The 22,581-nt window shown below is 44.1% G+C and overlaps 1 protein-coding gene across 1 annotated transcript in view; it reads right to left on the bottom strand.

Moving 5' to 3' along the window:
- Positions 1 to 5,241: 5,241 nt before the first annotated feature.
- QRSL1 (glutaminyl-tRNA amidotransferase subunit QRSL1) overlaps positions 5,242 to 22,581 on the bottom strand; it is a 110,700-nt gene continuing 93,360 nt past the window's right edge. The window contains exons 9-11 of the mRNA XM_030199175.1: positions 20,673 to 20,790; positions 12,091 to 12,296; positions 5,242 to 5,775 (exon numbers count right to left, since the gene is read on the bottom strand). Of these exons, the coding sequence (XP_030055035.1) occupies positions 5,564 to 5,775; positions 12,091 to 12,296; positions 20,673 to 20,790 (536 nt within the window). The 3' untranslated portion in view covers positions 5,242 to 5,563. The remainder of the gene's footprint in view (positions 5,776 to 12,090; positions 12,297 to 20,672; positions 20,791 to 22,581) is intronic.

The raw sequence follows: 22,581 nt of genomic DNA, 5'->3' as shown, positions 1-22,581 counted from the left end.
TTTCTTAGGCTTCTGGCATTCACATATAGACATTTCAAACTATGCTTGTTGTTCCTTTTTACATCATGCTCAGTACTTGACAGTATTAATTTGCAATCTTTTGTCTGATTTTTATTTTTATTTAAGGACACCTGATCTACTACGGTCTCTTTGGCAACCTCACTATCGGGATACCCTCGCTCTCTGTTTTGGTGATATCTTTGAAAGATACCTTATCCCAAACCATGCGCTTTTGAGTGACTGTCAGCCTTCCCCCAGTTTCTAGTTTAAAAGCTGCTCTATCTCCTGGGAGGGAGCAAGATGGCGGCTGAATGAGACGCATAGAAAGCAGTTTCGGTTGTTTGCAGCTCAGTAACTTACATTTTTCCTGTTTAAATAATGCCTAAACGCAGAGGCAAACAGAGAATTGGACCCGTAATCCCTGTTTTGCCGAGGACTGCAACAATTAATCGCTTTCTCTTACCGGGTATGAGTTCGGGACTATCCTCGCTGCCGGATGGAGCGGAGGGAGGTCTCCCGCTCCCCCGGCTTGAGGCGGAGACAACTCTTAGTCCCGAAGTGAGGATTCCCCCTCCGATGCCGGCGCCAACGTCAACTACGGCTCAGAGTAAGTCGTCTGAGCAAGTCTCGACGGGGTCTCCTGACACGGGCGCCGCAGTGATGTTAGAGACGCCGACAAGCCCCGCATCGATGGAAGCGGGAGCGAGCGGAGGGGTTGAAGAGATTGAGGAAGAACGCGGAGAAATAGGAGGATACTCGGAACTTTCCTCTTTTCCTGACTTGGGAACTCCAAGTAAGTCTTATTTACCTCCTAAGCCTCAAATGATTACTTTGGAAAACATTTGGGAGGCACTTGTGGGTCTGGAAGCCTCTTTTACCCAGAAACTAACTCAATTCACCCAGAAGTGTAATTCAGATATTGGAAAGATATCTGAAATAGAGACTAAATTAATTTCTTTGGGTAAGGATATGGAAAATAACTTTACAGCTACACAAAACTCTCAACAAATTCAGATGAATCTGATTAAAGAAAATATTTACCTGCAAAATAGGATTGAGATATTAGAAAATTATCAACGATCAAATATTTTGAGACTAACAAACTTTCCCAAGCAGTTTGCTATCTCACCATTGTTAACCTTCAAACAATACTTATCTGAGAACTTAAAGATTCCGGAAAAATCTCATCCACCGATATCTAAGATCTATTATATAGAACCTTACCGAAAAAAACTATTAATACAGGAGGATAAGGAGGTTCCTTTACCAGAGTCCTTAGACTTGAATTTGGATTTAACACAAATAATTGAAGGCGAGAATGTTGGTGTAACAACTGCAACTCTTAAAGTATTTTTCATACTACAGCCGGACAGAGATTGGATACTTAAACAATATTTCCTAAATAAAAATCAAGATTTCCTAGGTACTCGAATTAGAATGTATCCTGATATCTCCAGGGCGACCCAAAGAAAAAGGCAAGAATTTCTTAAATTAAGGCCAAAGGTATTACAACTTGGAGCGCTTTTTTGGCTAAACTTTCCTTGCAAGTGTGTAATAAAATTTAAATCAGTGAAATATGTATTCTTTGAGGCAAAACAACTGAATGCCTTCATAGAGGCTAGACTGAGAGATTCCTTGCCTCCAGCTCCAATAACTGTAACAACTTCAACTCCATGAAGATTTAAAATACCCGACTGCTATCATCAACCGTATAATTCCTAATTTAGGAATTGGATTTCCGATTTATTAAGTTTTCCTTAAGTTTAGTATGGGCTCCCCATGTATTGTGGACTGAAGATGAATATTTTAGTTTTAAAGAATTTGCCTATTTGTTTTTTCTCTCTTCTTTTTGTAACTGTAGAAACTAATATATCATCTTTGCTGTAATCAAGATCTATGCTTGATGTAATAATTAAAATGTATAAATAAAAAAAAAAAAAAAAAAAAAAAAGCTGCTCTATCTCCTTTTTAAATGCCAGCAGCCTGGTCCCACCCTGGTTAAGGTGGAGCCCATCCTTTCGGAATAGGCTCGCCCTTCCCCAGAATGTTGCCCAGTTCCTAACAAATCTAAAACCCTCCTCCCTGCACCATCGTTTCATCCACGCATTGAGACTCTGGAGCTCTGCCTGTCTCTTAGGCCCTGCGCTTGGAATAGGTAGCACTTCAGAAAATGCCACCCTGGAGGTTCTGGATTTGAGTTTTCTACCTAAGAGACTATATTTGGCTTCTAGAACTTCTCTCCCACATTTTCCTATGTCATTGGTACCTACAAGTACCAAGACAGCTGGCTCCTCCCCAGCACTATCTAAAATCCTATTGTAAGCCCCTCCCCCACCCCTGGGTTAAGCTGACGTTCCAATGTGTTCCAGTTCAGTTAGCTGAAGTAGTCTTGACCAGGTACCATGAACACATTACCCAGGAGGAGAGAGAAGATACAAATAAAATTAGAGAGAGAACTGATTTTAAGTTTTTTTTTTCTTATTTTATTTAAGGCAATTAAAAAAACCACAACAATTTAATAGTTCATAAAAATACACATTTAACGGTAGTACTACCTTTTTTTCAGTTACTGCTTGTTTTCTATGCTCACAACTGTAACTCTTATACACTGACAACTTAACTGCACTTGAGTAACTATGTTTCTTTATCTCCAATTCAGTTAGTTTCTATTGACAATTTGTAACTATATGAGATTAACAAATGTGACCATTATCATTTGTTTCTCTATTTTCTTCACAAGGTAACTTTACCAGCTGAACTATGCACCGGACATCAGATATGTATTTTTTTCCCTTTTACAACCTTTTAAAATTTGTGAACCTTTACTATCTATGAACTCTGTAATTGGTTTTTATATAAATGCATAAAGAATTTGATTCTTTGGCAACCAATTTTGTTTTGCAGGACCTTCCTCTCCAGGCATCCAAAATGTATTTCCCAGCTAGACAACCAGGTAAGCATTTTTTATTTTCTCTCTTTTTAGTAGTAGTGCAAATGTCACTTAGCTGTGGAACACTCTTAACTCAGTCTCTTCAACGATGTAGGTAGAAGCCTTTCTTGCGTGGGGGCCCAGAACCTCTCCAAACACTTACAGGACTCTTTTCTTCTTCCTACACCTTTCCTTAATAAAATAAACAGGAGGCAAAACCCTCTCTCCCTATTCCTTGGTGGTACTACTCTGTGTGCGATATTAAATTTATTAAATCAAAACTGTGGCCTCTTGCTAATCAAAATGAAATTTAAATAAAAGTACCCTCTCTTTTCAATCCTAACCTCACTTAATTACCCTGTTCTAACAGGAGCAGCTAAGGAACTCGATCAAACTATCTTCCATGCAGTGCCTCCCTTAACATTCTCTTTCTCAGTACATCCTATTTTTCAACATCTTACCCCCTTCTCACCTTATTAGACACTCCTCCTTGATTACCCTAGTTACAGAACCTTAGCTTTACAATACCAGTGCCCTTAAGGTTCACACATCCATTGCTAGATCCTATTCTACCTTTAGCCACCCAACCATCAGATTATATTTATTTTTCAAACCCTGCAAGAAGATAGCACTTCTCCTACAGTTACCCACACTCAGAATTCACTCCCCTTCACTTCAATCACTCCCCAACTCCTATTAGTGTAACTAATCAAGCAAACAGAACTGACACACCTCAGCACACAACCTCTCACTCTGTCTTCAGCTCCTTCTCTCCAACTCTCAACTGACCAGCAAGCCGTTGGCAAGGCAACCAGGTCTCAGCTTGCTCAGCTGTTATCCCATAGTGATGTCACTACAGAACCCTTATTGTTTCCTCTGGAGGAGTCCAGTTAAGATTATTTTAACCCCTTAGGGTTACACTATCTAGGGGATGCACAAGGTCCGCCACCTTTGCACCAGGCAGGCAAGTCAACAGGCGATCCTCATGTCCCCCAGCCATCTATAATGCTAATGATAGAATCACCAACTACAACAGCAGTCCTAACCCTTCCCTCCTGGGCAGCACTTGGGAGATATATCCTCGGTGCGATTGGATAGTACATCCCCTGGTGGGCAGGTCCTGGCTACAGGAGTATTTCCTACTTCACCAGGGTGATGCTCTCCTTCTAGGAGACCTCCCTCCTCTAAGGTAGCACAGGGGTTACCAGACTGGAGGTGGGACTTCTCTACAATATCCCTGTAGGTCTCCTCTATGTACCGCTCTGTCTCCCTCAGCTCCACCAAGTCTGCTACTCTAGCCTCAAGAAAACAGACACGTTCCCTGAGAGCTAGGAGCTCTTTGCATCGGGCACACACATATAACATCTTACCAACTGGGAGATAATCATACATGTGACACTCAATGCAAAAGACTGGATAGCACCCCTCTCGCTGCTGGACTGCTAACGCCATCTTAGTTTGTTTGAGTTTTTCAATAATTTAAAGCTTGCTAAAGTATTAAAGATATTAGCCTAATATAAAAATATCTTTTAGTTTATTTAGTGTTTTCTTCTTAGACGGTAATGAAATGTATTTTAAACTCTGGAAGGGCACTCCTTGCTTGTTACCCTAATTACAATAACTGACTATAAATGAAAAGTTGTCCTAGGGGTGGGCGGGAAGACTAAACTAGATCCTGCAGTGCCTACTAGAGTCTATCTGTTAATGCTGTGGTACAAAGTTCAAGTTTTTACAACTAAGTGGAAAAGACTATGGAGATTAGTTGATAAAATTTGCTTTTTTATATTTTGCCTATCACTAACCTACAATTCCTCCTTTAAACCCAATCTTTACGTTCCCAAAGCACAAAGCAAAATAGTGTTCACTTAGCAGAGAAATGTCCTCTTCTCTCAGAACATCTCAGAAAGAAATTTCAGTGGGACATTTTCTCTTTATTTAGTTTTGAATTTAAGGGGCCTTTTTTAAACAGGCTCTTTGACGTTAACTCAGCAACCTATGCAAATATTCTACTTCCCCACACCTTAGTTAACACCTAATTGAGGTCGCTGGATGTGCTACCTCTCCAGCAGCCAAAGAACAGAAAATAACTGCCTTTTAGAACAAGAGTTTTTGGTTGTTAAGTTTCTACCTCTAGAAAAGGTTTCAGTTTAAAACTATGGGAAAAGTGTTGTACACTATGGCAACTAGTTAATAATGCTAGCTTCTCTCTCTCTTTTTATTCCCCGCTTAATACTAAACTAGGTCCTGCTTGCTTCCCCCCCCCCCCCCCCCCTCTCTTTTTATTCCCTCTTAAAACTAAACTAGATCCTGCAGTGCCTGATAAGAGTCTATCTGTTAATGCTGTGGTACAAAGTTCAAGTTTTTAAAACTAAGGGGAAAAGACTTAGTTTTAGGAGGACTTATTTTTTTAGTGCCCTTGCTAAGCATATAATAATCAAGATGCTTTCTGTTTTGCAACATAAAATAAACACAAACAGCACACAATTGGATTCTGTTGTAACAGAGAAGCATTTTAAAAGCACAACTGACTTTATTTTAGTACAAAAAAGCAGTTTTCAAGATTGCATCTTCTATATTTCCAGGGGCTACCTTGTGTTAATCCTTCAAGTCCAGGTGTCACAACTTCCCCCACATCTAGGGCAGAGAAGTCAGTTTGTTGTGTTGAAGGATCAGGTGCTCCTTGTCTACCACTCCCTGCCACTGAAGTACTGGGAAATTCACTTGTTTTTCAAGCCACTTGGCTACGGTGAGCAGCTGTTGCTCGTAGAATGCACGTCCGATGAACTGCAGTCCGAGTGGCAAGCCTCTGGCAGAAAGGGCGGCGGGAAGAGTCACGGCTGGCAGCCCTGAGTTAAAAATAAAACAAAGTTATGCACAATTTGAACTGCACAGTCTTTGACCACCCGAGAGGGACATCACGAGGAGACTCAGCCAAGCAGATCACTAGACTCTCTTTTGGTATACAATGCATGACTAGGGAATTCCACTCTCCAGCTCAAATTTATCATAAAATGAATTCATATCAAAGCAGTTTATGGTAAGAGGTCTAATAGTAAACGTTTTTGAAACAAAACACAAACCAAGGACACATACTATAATACATATTTGAGGTAACGTTCAGCCTGCAGCAGTCAGAATTTATTTTTGGTTTTTTTTTAATGCAGGCTGTCACAGATTTTTTTTACCTGTATATCCTGAGCGCAGGATTCTCCTGGCATGGAATACCGTGGTATAAAGTGGATGCTGCCACCTACCAAGGACCACTAAGAGAACAGGTATCTGAATAAAGCCAGGGCAGCCTTTTGGCTGTGCTAACTTTATTTTAGATCATTACTGAATACTGCTACTTCTCTCTGACTCTGCCTTCAGAGTATCAAAGCAGTCTGACCGGATTTTCAGTGGACCTATCCAGACAATGCCGTTGAAAAATCAGGTATGGACCTGGTGAGCAGGTCTTATGCAGGTAAGAACATGTCTTGCTTGTTAAATCCAGCTGAGTATCCACCTCACTGTGTAAAAAAACAATTTACAATAGCAGATCTAATTTCTTAAAAAGTTAAAACAGCACAGAACACCCACACACGTCAATCAGCAAAAACACATGCACAAAAATTCTTTCAACGTTTCCACTGAAATGTGAAGCTCTCTGACAACAGTCTAAGGAGGTGTTTTACGAAGCGCGGTAGGAATATAATGGGTGTCTTGGTGATTACCACCAGATGATTGCTACCGCGAGTCAAAAACACTACCGAGGCTTAGTAAAAGATGACTAAGGGTCCGAAAGGACAGTTTCATTTTATTTTAATGTTTCAGTTACAGATCTACCTCTCCACACCAGAAATCTCGGCAGAAATCCAGTCCAAGGTATCTGCCTGCCTCTCTGACATTGCTACCTGGACGTCTCACCGCCACCTGAAGCTCAGTATGTCCAAAACTGAGCTCCTTATCTTCCCACCTAAACCAACCTCTCCCCTTCCCCCGTTCTCTATTTCTGTCGACAACACGCTCATTCTTCCTGTTTCATCTGCTCGTAACCTTGGGGTCATCTTCGATTCCTCCCTTTCCTTCTCTGCACATATTCAACAAATTGCTAAAACCTGTCGTTTCTTCCTTTATAATATCGTCAAAATTCGCCCTTTCCTTTCTGAGCATGCTACCAGAACCCTCATCCACACTCTCATCACCTCTCGCTTAGACTATTGCAATTTGCTTCTCACAGGTCTTCCACTCAGCCACCTCTCTCCTCTTCAATCTGTTCAAAATTGTGCTGCATGACTAATATTTCGCCAAAGTCGCTATGCTCATATCAGCCCTCTCCTGAAGTCACTTCACTGGCTCCCTATCCTTTTCCGTATAAAATTCAAGCTCCTCTTATTGACTTATACGTGCATTCACTCTGCAGCTCCTCACTACCTCTCCACCCTCATCTCTCCCTACACTCCTTCCCAGGAACTCCGTTCACTAGGCAAATCTCTCCTAATTGCACCCTTCTCCTCCATCGCTAACTCCAGACTCCGTTCCTTTTGTCTCGCCGCAACTTATGCCTGGAATGGGCTTCCTGAGCCGTTACGTCTAGCTCCATCCCTGGCCGCCTTCAAATCCCGGCTTAAGGCCTACCTATTTGATGCTGCTTTTGACTCCTAACTTGTCACTTGCTCGTAACCTTTATCTTGTCTTCCTCTCTTCAATAGTCCCTTTCCCTATGTGTCCTTCTGTCTGTCATACCCTTATCCTTATTGGTCCTGTCTGTCTGTCCTGATTTAGATTGTAAGCTCTTTTGAGCAGGGACTGTCTTTTCTTCATGTTCAATTGTGAAGCGCTGCGTACCACTGGTAGCGCCATAGAAATGATTTATAGTAGTAATTTATAGTATACTAGGAAAAAAGGCCCGTTTCTGAAACTAATGAAACGGGCGCTAGCAAGGTGTTTCCTCAGAGTGTGTATGTCTGAAAGAGTGTGTGTGAGAGTGACTGTATGAGAGAGAGAGAGAGAGTGAATATGCGAGTGTGTGTGAGAGAGAGAAAGTGAGACTGAGTGTGTGTGTGAGAGAGAGAGAGTGTGTGTGAGAATGAGTGCCGGCAGGTCCCCCCTCCCCTCCCCTCACTCCCTCCCAGTTCCAGGGTCGTCTATCCGTCCGAGTTCCAGTGTCGTCGTCACCCCCCCTCCCCCCCCCCTCTTCCAGGGTTGTCCCTACCTCCCAGTTCCAGGTTTGGACCCTTGCTCCCTACCTCCCAGTTCCAGGTTTGGTCCCTCCCTCCCTTCCGGTTCCAGGTCCCCCACTCACTCCCTCCCTCCCTCCGAGTTTCATGACGCCCCCTCCCTCCCTCCTTCCCTCTGTGTTTCATGATACTCCCTCCCTCCCTCCCTGTTTCAAGGTTCCCCCCTCCTTCGCAGTTCCAGGGTCCTCTCTCCCTCCCAGTTCCAGAGTCCTCCCTGACTTCTCTCCCTTACTCCTACATTGCCCTCCCATCCAGCATCTCTCCCCACCAACCCCATGTCCACCATCAGTCGCTTTCTGTTCCCATCCATGCCCCTCCCCCTGAGGTCTCCATTCGCCCCTGCCCCCGATATCGCCGATCACTGTTCCCTCCCGTCTTACCGCCGTTTCAAAGTGCTGCATGCAGCAAGCCAGCCCAGCAGTTCGCTTCCTTTTGTGTCTTCTTCCCTCCTTGTGCCCCGCCCTCGTGTGACGTAACTTCCGCAAGGGCGGGACACAGGGAGGGAAGAAGACCCGAAGAGAAGCGATCATGTGGTGGAGTGCTGCGTGCAGATTTTTGACAGGTATTTGAGAGGCGGTGTTCCTTCAATGCTGGGGGCCTGTGCCGTTGGTAGACCGGGTGGGGGACGGCTGAAGCAGCAAACTCGTGGGTGGAGTGGTGAGCTGGGTGGGTGAGCGATCGATCGAGTGAGCGATCTGTGTGTGTGTGTGGGGGGGGGGGGGGGGTAGCGGCATTGTGGAAGGCTGGGTGTGAGTCTGTTTCCCTGGCTGGGGCCTGTTTTTGTTAGTGGCAGCGGGAGTGCCCGGGTGGAGCGGCGAACTGGTGGGCGGAGTGGTGACCTGGCTGGATGAGCGAGCGACCTGTGGGGGGGGGGGGGGGGGGGGGGGAGGGGTTGCAGCATTGTGGATGGCTGGGTGTGAGTCTGTTTCCCTGGCTGGGGGCTGTTTTTTTTGAGTGGCAGCGGGAGTGCCTGGGTCGCTGTTTGCTTGGGGTGGTGGTGCAGGGTGGTATTGGTGGCTACCTGGGGTGGGTGTAGGGGTGAGGTGTGTGGCGACCTTGGGGGGGGGCATTGCGAAGTGCAGATACTGCGCCTCCTACCTTCCAAAACGCACCTCCAATGCGATTGGGTGAGTGATTGCTCCGCCCCCCGACGCCATAACGTTTGACGCGTGGGCAGGGCAGACACTCATGGAGCAAAAAAGTGGTCTCAGCCGCCTCACTTTAGAACATTGGGAAAGTGAGGCTTCATTAGAACGTTGGAGGTGCGTTTTATATAGAGAGATACTTAAATGTACATGTATTAAATATACTACCATTAACAAGACGATATGTAAAATGATTTACAAATGGGAGCAATTTTAAAGGGGCTTGCACAGGTAAATCTGGTAAAAGCAGGGGTGAAACCCAAAGTGGCAAGCAAAGATTTCCTCTGAATTCTCGATAGCAGGTCCACAAATTACCAGGTTATTTGAGACTGTGTAGTAGTAGCAGGTTTTAGTAAGTTAATGAAGACATATCTGTTTCAACATGTATGGGGCTGATGTTGTCTGTTTCATTTCGACTATTATATAATTCAGTTCCTGTTTTTGTTTTACTGTTTCTTTTACTGTGTATGTTGATAGGTAGACTAGAAATTTTAAATAAACAAATAATAAAAATAAAATCGAAAAGATACACACATGACCTGTGTACGGAGACCGTCAAAGTCTTCTGTGATGGACTAATATCTTTCCTACCCCGTCACCCTATTGGCTCCAGGAAAAATGAAAACCAACAAAAAGGAGTGAGGAAATAAAAATTGAGGAAGTCAAAGCTGAATGATGTAAAAGCGTACGATCAAGGGACTCGACACAGCTTTCGTCAGGAGCCCTTGACTTACATAGAGGCATATTTTCAAAGCACTTTGGGAGGCTAAGTTCCATAGGTTTCTATGGAACTTTGGGAGGCTAAGTGCTTTGAAAATGAGCCTGAGTGTACACTAGATGTAGCAGACACAACAGTGACAAGTACAATTCAAATCAAACCAAACTGTGCAAGATGGCACAGGCGGTCAACTAACTTGTAGTGTTTCACCGTCCTGCACAGTTTGGTTTGATTTGATTTGAATTGTACATGTCACTTTTGTGACTGCTACATTTACAGGCTCAATTTCGAAAGAGATGGACGTCCAAAAAGTGACATAAATCGGCATTTGGACGTCCATCTCAGACACATCCAAAACGGTATAATCGAAACCCCATTTTGGACGTCTTTCTCAGAAGTCCGTTGCAAGGGGGCGTATCAGAAGCGTGTTTAAGGCGGGACTTGGGCATCTTTCAGCCATAATGGAACAAAGCCAAGATGTCCAGGACTACAACGTTTTCAGCTAGACCTGTTTTTATTACGAATAAGGCACAAAAAGGTGCCTGAAATAACCAGATGACCACTGGAGGGAATCGGGTGACCTCTCCTTACTCTCCCAGTGGTCAGTAACCCCCTCCCAACCCCCAAAATTGTGATGAAGAACATTACTTGCCAGCCTCATATGTCATACTCAGGTCTATTACAGTGCATGCAGGTCCCTGGAGTAGTTTAGTAGTGGGTGCAGTGCACTTCAGACAGGTGGACCCAGGCCCATACCCCCCCCCCCCCCCGTTACACTTGTGGAGGAAACAACGAGCCCTCCAAAACCTACAAGAAACCCACTGTACCCACATATAGGTGCCCCCCCTTCACCTGTAAGTGCTATGGTAGTGGTACGAATTGGGGGTAGTGGGTTTTGGGTGGCTCAGTACACAAGGTAAAGGACCTGTGTGCCTGGGAGCATTTTATGAAGTCCACTGCAGTGCCCCCTAGGGTGCCCGATTGCTGTCCTGGCATGTCAGGGGGACCAGTCTACTAAAAATGCTGGCTCCTCCCATGTCCAAATGGTTTGAATTTGGACGTTTTAGACTTGGAGGTTTTTGTTTTTGAAAATGGCCGAAAATCAAAGACGTCCAAACCGCAAAACGTCCAAATCCAAGGACGTCCAAGGAATTTTCAAAACACAAAAGATGGACGTCCATCTTTTTTGAAAATGACCTTCTCCCCGCCTCGGAAATTGGATGTCTTTGTAGAACGTCCAAATTCACAGATTTTTCTTTCGAAAATGCCCCTCTTAGTGTACTGTGTAAGTCAAGGGCTCCTGACGAAGGTACGTCTGCTGAAACGCGCGCTTGCATTACCTTTGCATTTCTTTTTACATCATTCAGTTTTGACTTCCTCAATTTTTGTGTTTTTTTTTTGTTGGTTCTTACGTGATTCTGAGGACTGGAGTTTCTTCTTCTTTTTTTTTTTGGTTTTCCAGCAAAAGGGAAGACATCCTGAACCATTAGCCATTGGCTAGACAGCCCTACACACAATGCCAGATAACATCACAGCACCCCTGCACCTCACCGGATTGCAAAACATAGGCAGAAAAAGAACCAGAACTTAAAAGGGAAAAATCTTTTGCACCTGAAAAATGTTACAGGACTACAAACAAAATCTTTGGACAGTACAAACGCAACTGTGCTTCTCTTGCTGTGAAGGGATTTAGAAACTTCAAAGAAAGGGAGTTTCTGATGGAATTCACATATAAGGCTTCTTTGGCTGCATTCAATTTTCTCGCAGAGTTTGACATGTTAGGGGAAAAAAACACAGTGTCCCATTCAGGTCAGCTAGGAAGTTAAAAAATTTGTACATAGCCAGGTTTCACATACACATTACAGCCAGACGACATTTTGCAAGATGCCTGGAGCAGAGGGACAGATGAGCTGATGTAATGGACAGCTGGAGACCTGCCAAGCAGTCACTTTAGTAAATAAAAAGTTGTTTTGCTGTACCATTCTGAAGAGTGTTCTTGCTGCACAGTATTCCAATTGAACAGGTTCACTGACTATGGGGGGAGGGGGGGGGGGAAGGCTCTGACTTCTCTGGGCTTACCAGCCATGTTTGCAGACTGCGTAAAGATGTCTTCTTGAGCACTGCGGGTCCTATTGTCTTCCTTGATGAACTCTCTAAATTGCGTTGCATCGCTGAGGGTGGTGGGGGTGAGCAGGAGATCCACTCCTGAACAGAATACCTTCACAAAGTCCTCGGCAATGAGACGCCTCACCTTCTGGGCCTTGAGGAAGTAGCGCTCATAGTTTCTGTAAAGAGAGAGAGAGCATAATAAAGAAATGCATTACCACTTAAATCTTGCTAGGAGAGAGAACAGTCTGCAATGTACCCAGTCATCGTGTCTTGGCATGCAAGAAGCAGTCTCCAAAACATGTGCTAGGAATGTCTCACCCCAGGGGAGGACTGAGTGTGTTCTGGGCCCTCAGGTATTGAGGGTGGTCTGGGCGCTCCGCCCGCTGCCCGACACCCCCCCTGCTGCTGCAGCCGACGCCCCCACTGCCCTTTTCCTACCTGAGGGGTCCTTGTGGTCTGGTGTCCTCTGCAGGGGGGGGTGGGGGAGCATGTTCTTTTCTGCCTGCTGCGCTGTTGCTATTCCCCCATCTTCCGGCACTGCCATGTTTTCAAAATGGCAGCCGAGACTTCCCGCTGTAGTCTCGTGGGTCTCGACAGTCTCATGAGACTTCCAGAGGAAGTCGGCTGTCATTTTTTAAATACGGTGGTGCTGAGCGGGGAATAGCGGCAGCCCAACGGGCCAGGCAGGAAAGAACATGTTCCCCCTCCGCAGAGGCCTCTAGATCACAAGCGGTATGCCGGGCATCCGGGCAGAGCCTCTGGGCACTGCCCGGTTGCCCAAATGGTCAGTCCGCCCCTGTCTCACCCTGTGCTGCCAACGTCCATGGAAAGCTGGTAAACAGGGACATCATACTCAGATCAACCTTTCAATTCTTTGTACAGCCTAGACCACGAAGGCTGCATAGGCCAGGTTTTACTACTACTACTACTACTATTTAGCATTTCTATAGTGCTACAAGGCGTATGCAGCGCTGCACAAACATAGAAGAAAGACAGTCCCTGCTCAAAGAGCTTACAATCTAATAGACAAAAAATAAAGTAAGCAAATCAAATCAATTAATGTGTACAGGAAGGAGGATGGGAGGGTAGGTGGAGGCGAGTGGTTACAAGTGGTTACGAGTCAAAAGCAATGTTAAAGAGGTGGGCTTTCAGTCTAGATTTAAAGGTGGCCAAGGATGGGGCAAGACGTAGGGGCTCAGGAAGTTTATTCCAGGCGTAGGGTGCAGCGAGACAGAAGGCGCGAAGTCTGGAGTTGGCAATAGTGGAGAAGGGAACAGATAAGAAGGATTTATCCATGGAGCGGAGTGCAAGGGAAGGGGTGTAGGGAAGGACGAGTGTGGAGAGATACTGGGGAGCAGCAGAGTGAGTACATTTATAGGTTAGTAGAAGAAGTTTGAACAGGATGCAAAAACGGATAGGGAGCCAGTGAAGGGTCTTGAGGAGAGGGGTAGTATGAGTAAAGCGACCCTGGCGGAAGATGAGACGGGCAGCAGAGTTTTGAACCGACTGGAGAGGGGAGAGGTGACTAAGTGGGAGGCCAGCAAAAAGCAGATTGCAGTAGTCTAAACGAGAGGTGACAAGGGTGTGGATGAGGGTTTTGGTAGAGTGCTCGGAAAGAGTTACACACAATACTAATCATTACATGCAGTAACTACTTCCAGTTTAAATTCTTTTTCTTTCCTTTATTAGAAACTTATTCCAATTTAAAATTTGTTTATACAAAACTTGTTTCCCTTTGCCCTATACCCAAACCTTTAGTTAAAACACTAACTCTCACATACCCTTAGCATTCAACTCATACGTGAAAGAGATGAATAATGTCAATATCACCTTTTGAAGTTTCCAGATAAAAGTGGGAATAGCATGTATGAGTTGAATGCTAAGGGTATGTGAGAGTTAGTGTTTTAACTAAAGGTTTGGGTATAGGGCAAAGGGAAACAAGTTTTGTATAAACAAATTTTAAATTGGAATAAGTTTCTAATAAAGGAAAGAAAAAGAATTTAAACTGGAAGTAGTTACTGCATGCAATGATTAGTATTGTGTGTAACTAGATTAAAACAATTTTGTACTGATTAGAAGGAGAGTAGTGGATATGCATGAGAAAGATTTGCATGGACACTACATCCACTGTATTCCGATCTCTCTCACGGATAGTCAATAGGGATATCCCGAAAACCTGGCCTGCTTGCAGCCTTCAAGGACTGAACTTGGACATCTCTGACCCTGTCAGAAACATTTCTCTACATGCCAACAGCCTGGAGAGGAATTTCAAATTTTTTGCACAAACCTCTGATCTACACTTAAAGCAGCAGTTTAAATTTTATTTCCAGGTAGAAGGTAAAATCCTCAAGGTTCCCTCACTAGGTGAAAAAAAATTCCTCAACAAAGCCCCCCGCCCCCCCCACACACACACATTTTAATTCATTTCTATCATGTTCAAGATATCCATGTGGCCCTGCATTTCTAAGAGTTGCCTGTAAACCTACACGTGTACTCTACAGGGCTGAATCATAGTAACATAGTAGATGACGGCAGAAAAAGACCTGCACGGTCCATCCAGTCTGCCCAACAAGATAACTCATATTTGCTGCTTTTTGTGTATACCCTACCTTGATTTGTACCTGTGCTCTTCAGGGCACAGACCATATAACTCTGCCCAGCACTATCCCCGCCTCCTAACCACCAGCCCCTCCTCCCAATCACCGGCTCTGGCACAGACCGTATAAGTCTGCCCAGCACTATCCCCGCCTCCCAACCACCAGCCCCGCCTCCCGATCTTGACTAAGCTCCTGAGGATCCATTCCTTCGGCAAAGGATTCCTTTATGCTTATCCCACGCATGTTTGAATTCCGTTACCGTTTTCATTTCCACCACCTCCCGCGGGAGGGCATTCCAAGCATCCACTACTCTCTCCGTGAAAAAATACTTCCTGACATTTTTCTTGAGTCTGCCCCCCTTCAATCTCATTTCATGTCCTCTCGTTCTACCGCCTTCCCATCTCCGGAAAAGGTTCGTTTGCGGATTAATACCTTTCAAATATTTGAACGTCTGTATCATATCACCCCTGCTTCTCCTTTCCTCCAGAGTTTACATGTTTAGTTCAGCAAGTCTCTCCTCATACGTCTTGTAACGCAAATTCCATACCATTCTCGTAGCTTTTCTTTGCACCGCTTCAATTCTTTTTACATCCTTAACAAGATACGGCCTCCAAAACTGAACACAATACTCCAGGTGGGGCCTCACCAACGACTTATGTGAGGGGTGCTAACCTATAAGTAAGAAAGCAAATACCCCCCTACCGTTTTTGATATTTTTTTTCATCCTGGCTGATACCTGAGAAATCCAGTCAACTGGATACTCTAGAATGAATCAGCTCTGGGACTGGACCTCATGGTGACAGATGAAGATAAACTCTGGAATTCGTTGCCGGAGAATGTGGTGAAGGCGGTTAGCTTGGCAGAGTTTAAAAAGGGGTTGGACGGTTTCCTAAAGGACAAGTCCATAAACCGTTACTAAATGGACTTGGGGAAAAATCCACAATTCCAGGAATAACATGTATAGCACGTTTGTACGTTTGGAAAGCTCGCCAGGTGCCTTTGGCCTGGATTGGCCGCTGTTGTGGACAGGATGCTGGGCTCGATGGACCCTTGGTCTTTTCCCAGTGTGGCATTACTTATGTACTTATATATGTACTTATCAAATCAGAAGAAAAAAAAACAGGCAGCTATAAAGGAAAGCTATGCTGTTCTGAAAACCCAGAGCAGGGGAAATCATTATAGCCTGCCTCCTCCCCCCCCCCCCCCCCCCCCCCCAACCCTGCCAGAGAGCTCAGGGTCTGCTCTTTTAAGAAAGTAACTCAAGGGGGCCCCAGAGGAATGGTCTGTTTGTTATGAGGTTACAGACAATAGTAACCTTGATGTGTTTGTTCTTTCATGGGCACAGAGCCCAGCACTTTCTCAAGCGTAACTGGCTGGAATCCAAAGACCAGCACCCTCTCATCATGGAGAAACCAACAGCAATTCTCAGTGGCAGGCTTGCTGGAAAGGTCACTGTGACACTGGATTAGACAAGACAAGACTCTATTTCTCTTGTTTTCTTCCTTCTAGTACCTCCTCTCCTCCACCCCCACCCTGCTCAGACTGTATGCAGTGCTTTTGGTTCCTTTATTACAATTATTTTATTTAACACCTTTTCTAAAGTCAACCAGCATACAAATAACCCCATTGCATACAAAGAACCATAGTAAATGTATGTTACCTTCACAGGCTCAGCACTGTGATTACACAGAACAAGCAACGACTGAGGAACACATCCCTGCTTCTGCATGGCCACGACTCGAATGTGTAGTTTGGGGCCCCTGCCTTAAAGAGTCCAAGTACCCACTTTGAAGAAAGCCTCTCTAGTCAAGGCAGTCTCCGACAGCGGGGAATTCAACTCTCTAGGAATACACAGCAGAACCCAAAGAGCACACCTACTGCTTGTCACTCACACCCGAGAACAAAGCTATGGCTTTCCAAAATCTACCAGGCTAATCGCTGTCTGTGGACTTTTCCTCCAGAAACTTGTTCAAACCCCTTCCAAACCCAACTACGCTAGATGCCTTGACCACATCCTCTAGCAAGTTTGGAAAGGGAGCTTTGAAAAGGTGTTAATCTTACTGTTTGACAGGACAAAAGACTCCCAACAGCTCGAAGGAGTAACTCCTAGTCTTGTGCTATCTGAAAGGGAAAATAAGCATTTCCTTTTTACATGTTTCACCCCATTCAGGATTTTACAGACCTATATCATACCTCCCCTCGGCTGTCTCATCTCCAAGCTGAAGAGCCCTAGCCTCTTTAGCCTTTCCTAGTGTGTGTCATCCTTCTCTGTACTTTTTCTTATTCTGTTAAATCTTTTATTAGATAAGGGAACCAAAACCACATACAATATAATACATTTATCCGATATTGACTGGATAAATGTTACATCAGGGAGTGCCAGGGAGATAAAATGTCTAGATGTAATAAACAGCTGCTTCTTGGAGCAGCTAGTCCAGGAACTGACAAGAGGGGGAGCCAATTTGGATCTGGTAATTGGTGGCGTGCAGGGTATAGTGCGAAAGGTGGCGGTATTGGGTCCCCTTCGAAACAGTAATCAAAACATGATCAAATTTGAGCTACTATCTGGGATGAACCCGCAAAAGAAATCTACTGTAGCTGCACTTAATTTTCAAAAGGACGACTATAATAAAATGAGGAAAATGGTTAAAAAGAAACTAAAAGGATCGGCTGCAATGGTTAGGCCACTAAATCAGGCGTGGATGTTACTCAAAAATACCATCTTGGAAGCCCAGTCCAGATGCATTCCACGTATTTGCAAAGGTGGAAAGAAAAGAAAATGTCAGCCAACATGGTTAAAAGGTGAAGTAAAAGAGGTCATTACAGCCAAAAGATTGTCCTTAACAAGCAACATAAGCACAGGCAAGTCAGATGCAAAGCATTAATAAAGAAAGTTAAAAGAGAATATGAACAGAAACTTGCCGCAGAGGCTAAAACTCACAGTAACAACTTTTTCAGGTACATCAGAAGCAGAAAGCCTGCGAAGGAATCCATGGGACCGTTAGATCACAAAGGAGCAAAAGGGGCACTCAGTGAGGACAAGGCCATAGTGGAGAAACTGAATCAATTCTTTGCTTCTGTCTTTATGGAAGAAGATGTAAGAGATCTGCCTGTACCAGAACTGGCTTCAAGGGTGATGATGCAGAGGGATTAAAAGAAATATCGGTGAACCTGGAAGATGTACTGAGCCAAATTGACAAATGAAAGAGTAGTAAATCACCTGGACTGGATGGCATACATCCATGGGTACCCAAAGAACTCAAGCATGAAATTGCTGATCTGCTGTTAGTAATATGTAACCTGTCGTTAAAATTATCCACAGTACCTGAAGACTGGAGGGTGGCCAATGTTCTAGGGGTGATCCGGGAATTTATAGACCGGTAAGCCTAACATCGGTGCCGGGCAAAATAGTGGAAACTATTATAAGAATGAAATTACAGAACACATAGACAAACATGGTTTAATGGGACAGAGTCAGCATGGGTTCAGCCGAGGGAAGTTTTGCCTCATCAGTTTGCTTCATTTTTTTTGAAGGCGTCAATAAACATGTGGATAAAGGTGAGCCGGTTGATGTAGTGTATCTCGATTTTCAGAAAACGTTTGATAAAGTTCCTCATGATAAACTCCTGAGAAAAATAAAGAGTCATGGGATAGGAGGCAAGTTTCTTGTGTGGATTAGGAATTGGTTATTGGACAGAAAACAGAGGGTAGGGTTAAATGGTCATTTCTCTCAATGGAAGAGAATGAACATTGGAGTATCGCAGGGATCTGTACTGGGACCAGTACTATTTAACATATTTATAAATTATATGGAAATCGGAACGATGAGCAAGGTGATCAAATTGGCAGATGATACAAAACTATTCAAGGTTGTTAAAACACACGCGGACTATGAAATATTGCAGAAAAATCTTAAGAAATTGGAAGACTGGGCTTCCAAATGGCAGATGAAATTTAATGTGGACAAATGCAAGGTGATGCACATTGTAAAGGATAATCTGAATCACAGTTACCTGATGCTGGGGTCCACCTTGGGGGGGGTGGGGGTCAGCACTCAAGAAAAAGATCTAGGTGTCGTTGTAGGTAATACGCTGAAATCTTCTGCTCAGTGTGTGGCGGCAGCCAAAAAAGCAAACAGGATGCTAGGAATTATTAGAAAAGGGATAGTGAATAAGACCGAAAATACTATAATGCCTTTGTATCGCTCCATGGTGCGTCTGCACCTTGAGTATTGCATTCAGTTCTGGTCGCCGTATCTCAAGAAAGACATAGCGGAATTAGAAAAGGTTCAAAGAAGAGCGACTAAAATGATAAAGGGGATGGAATGCCTCTCGTATGAGGAAAGGCTAAAGAAGTTAGGGCTCTTCAGTTGGAAAAGAGACGGATGAGGGGCGATATGATTGAGGTCTACAAAATCCTGAGTGGTGTAGATCGAGTAGAAGTAAATCGATTTTTCACTCATTCCAAAAGTACAAAGAATAGGGGACACTCAAAAGAAGTTACATGAAAATACTTTTAAAACAAATAGGAAATATATTTTTTACACAGCGAATAGTTAAGCTCTGGAACTCTTTGCTGAAGGAGGTGGTAACAGCGGTTAGCATATCTGGGTTTAAAAAAGGTTTGGACAATTTCCTGGAGGAAAAGTCCATAGTCTGCAATTGAGACAGACATGGGAAACAACTGTTTGCCCTGGGATTTGTAGTATGGAGTTTTGTCACGATTTGGGTTTCTGCCAGGTACTTGTGACCTGGCTTGGCCACTGTTTGGAAAACAGGATAGTGGGCTACATGGACCATTGGTCTGACTCAGTATGGCTACTCTTATGTTCATCATGGAGTGATACAGAAAGGAATAATGATATTCTCTATTTTATTTTCCATTCTTTTCCTAACAACACCTAGCTTTTTATTGCTGTGGTTTGTTTCTTTTTTTTTAGTGTGGCAGCACACTGATTTGTTCCATCCCTTTGGTTGCTCTTCTTTGTACTTTCTCTAGTTCCGCTTTATCTTTCGGCCCATTATTCATTTACAAGATCCCCACGTAATTCTCTCCAACCCTCAGCCTGGAAGCGATATAAAATTCTGCTGTAATTGCCTATTGGTCATGTTTGATCTATTCTTACTGTACACCGTGTCTTGAGTGAATTCCTTCAAAAAGGCAGCAAATAAATCCTAATAAATAAATAAATAAATACTACCACCATGGCTGTGGTCCAGACACCTGACCTCCTAGGTTCCCTGACTGGCCTGCCAAATGATCATGCTATGTGACATTTCCACTACAAAGTTATTACATTGAGGCATAGAAAGCATTTACATTGCTGATATGTGTACTTGTGGGTGGGGGTGAGGGGCTGAAGGAAGTTTAGGACAAGTCCATGCACACACCTTAATCCAAAAATACGTAAAAATAAAGAAACGCAGAAGATCTTACATTAAAACTGAAAGAGAAAACACTGGTTCATATTCTGCTTGCTTTTCAAAACCTGCCTTGCTGTGAGTTTAATTTCTAAGTTTAGCACACTCATTTCTGCAAACAGGAGAACGTTCAAAGGCAAACTCTTCCCACCTGGAAACATTATTTTAAAAGTGCACCTGGAAAGGAGACAGACTCTCCCTCACGCAGAGTGCAACCCGTATCTTTCAGGCTGCTGTTTTCGAAATTCTTTCAGCTGGTTCCCTACAATGCCTCAAAACTCCTGGGCTAAGTCATTCGGAAAAGATTGTCACGAATTAGCAGAAGCGCACAACCCTCCTCCCCCACCTAATTCAATGGCCCTGGAACATAAGCTACTCCCAGCATGCATGGAAACAGCTGAAAGGAAATGTTACAGGTAAAAGTTAAAAAAAGAATTTAGTTAATACAGAATACTATGGCTTAGAAAATCCTTCAAAAATAAACCCTAGTAAAGCCAGGTTTGGAAAGGGAACTTTGACGAGGTATTAGTCTTACTCTTTTAACAGGAAAAAGGTTCCCGACAGAATCCGGCCTCTCACAACATCGTTGAACCCTTCCCGCCTGGTTGCGGCATACATAGCTTCGGTGGAGCTGTCTACGTCACAGCGGTGTCCTGAAAAAGCCTCAAACAAACACAAACACACAGTCATCCACTGTGGTGCCAAACAGGTGACCTGGGTTCAAGTACAATGTTGCCCTTCTAGTTAAGCGCAGGGGAAGAAAACGTAATTTTGGCCTGCCACGTAATATTCTCAAAGTCATGCTCCGTGACCTTTCTAAATAATCCCTAGCATTCTGTTTGCTTTTTTACTCATTGCCACACCAGAGACAGGTTTTCCTGCTTTGTCTTCGCCAGTAAGTACATAAAAAAATGCTCTTTCATGCATGTGATGTGGCACAGTGAAACAGTAGCTTTGTCTCTTGTTTGCAGGACATAAAGATACTGCAACTTGAAATCGGGCTAGCAGCATGCTATGAGTGAGGCTCTTGCGGGAGAGAAGGACTCACACTCAGCTAGATGGAAAACAAAATAAGCAGACCAATGGAATTAATAAAAAACAAATGTTTATTTCCATTGATCTGCTTTGTTTTCCTGGTTGGAGTTTGCAGGTCGGTCGCCTTGTTGTTTTTGGGGGGATCACAGTCAGCTAGGCCATGCCAATGGTGACAGAAAAAGAGGAAGGTAACCCAAGCCATTACAGCAATCATAAGGCACCGGTTTAGATCATTTTACTGAGAAAACACACAGAATATTCAGGTGCACTGACTAACCATTCTTTCTACTACCTGCACAGACTAGAAATAATTACTACTACTACTACTATTTAGCATTTCTATAGCGCTACAAGGCGTACGCAGCGCTGCACAAACATAGAAGAAAGACAGTCCCTGCTCAAAGAGCTTACAATCTAATAGACAAAAAATAAAGTAAGCAAATCAAATCAATTAATGTGTACAGGAAGGAGGAGAGGAGGGTAGGTGGAGGCGAGTGGTTACGAGTCAAAAGCAATGTTAAAGAGGTGGGCTTTCAGTCTAGATTTAAAGGTGGCCAAGGATGGGTCAAGACATAGGGGCTCAGGAAGTTTATTCCAGGCATAGGGTGCAGCGAGACAGAAGGCGCGAAGTCTGGAGTTGGCAGTAGTGGAGAAGGGAACAGATAAGAAGGATTTATCCATGGAGCGGAGTGCACGGGAAGGGGTGTAGGGAAGGACGAGTGTGGAGAGATACTGGGGAGCAGCAGAGTGAGTACATTTATAAGTTAGTAGAAAAAGTTTGAACAGGATGCGAAAACAGATAGGGAGCCAGTGAAGCGACTTGAGGAGAGGGGTAGTATGAGTAAAGTGACCCTGGCGGAAGACGAGACAGGCAGCAGAGTTTTGAACCGATTGGAGAGGGGCGAGGTGACTAAGTGGGAGGCCAGCAAGAAGCAGATTGCAGTAGTCTAAACGAGAGGTGACAAGAGTGTGGATGAGGGTTTTGGTAGAGTGCTCTGAAAGAAAGGGGCGGATTTTACGGATGTTGTAAAGAAAGAAACAACAGGTCTTGGCAATCTGCTGGATATGAGCAGAGAAGGACAGAGAAGAGTCAAAGATGACCCCAAGGTTTCGAGCTGAGGAGACAGGGAGAATGAGAGAGCCATCAACAGAAATAGAAAACAGGGGGAGTGGGGAGGTGGGTTTGGGGGGAAAAATGAGAAGCTCGGTTTTGGTCATGTTTAATTTCAGGGGGCGTTGAGACATCCAGACAGCAATGTCAGACAAGCACGCTGAAACTTTGGTTTGGATGCAAGGTGAGATCAGGGGTAGAAAGGTAGATTTGGGAGTCATCAGCATAGAGATGGTAGGAAGAGCCATGGGATGAGATTAATGAACCAAGAGAAGAAGTGTAGATAGAAAAGAGGAGG

The sequence above is a fragment of the Microcaecilia unicolor genome, chromosome 3 (genome assembly GCF_901765095.1).
Source record: "Microcaecilia unicolor chromosome 3, aMicUni1.1, whole genome shotgun sequence".
Taxonomy (NCBI): Eukaryota; Metazoa; Chordata; class Amphibia; order Gymnophiona; family Siphonopidae; genus Microcaecilia; species Microcaecilia unicolor.
Note: the sequence above shows the minus strand (reverse complement) of the source record. Positions and strands in the feature narration are given on the sequence as shown.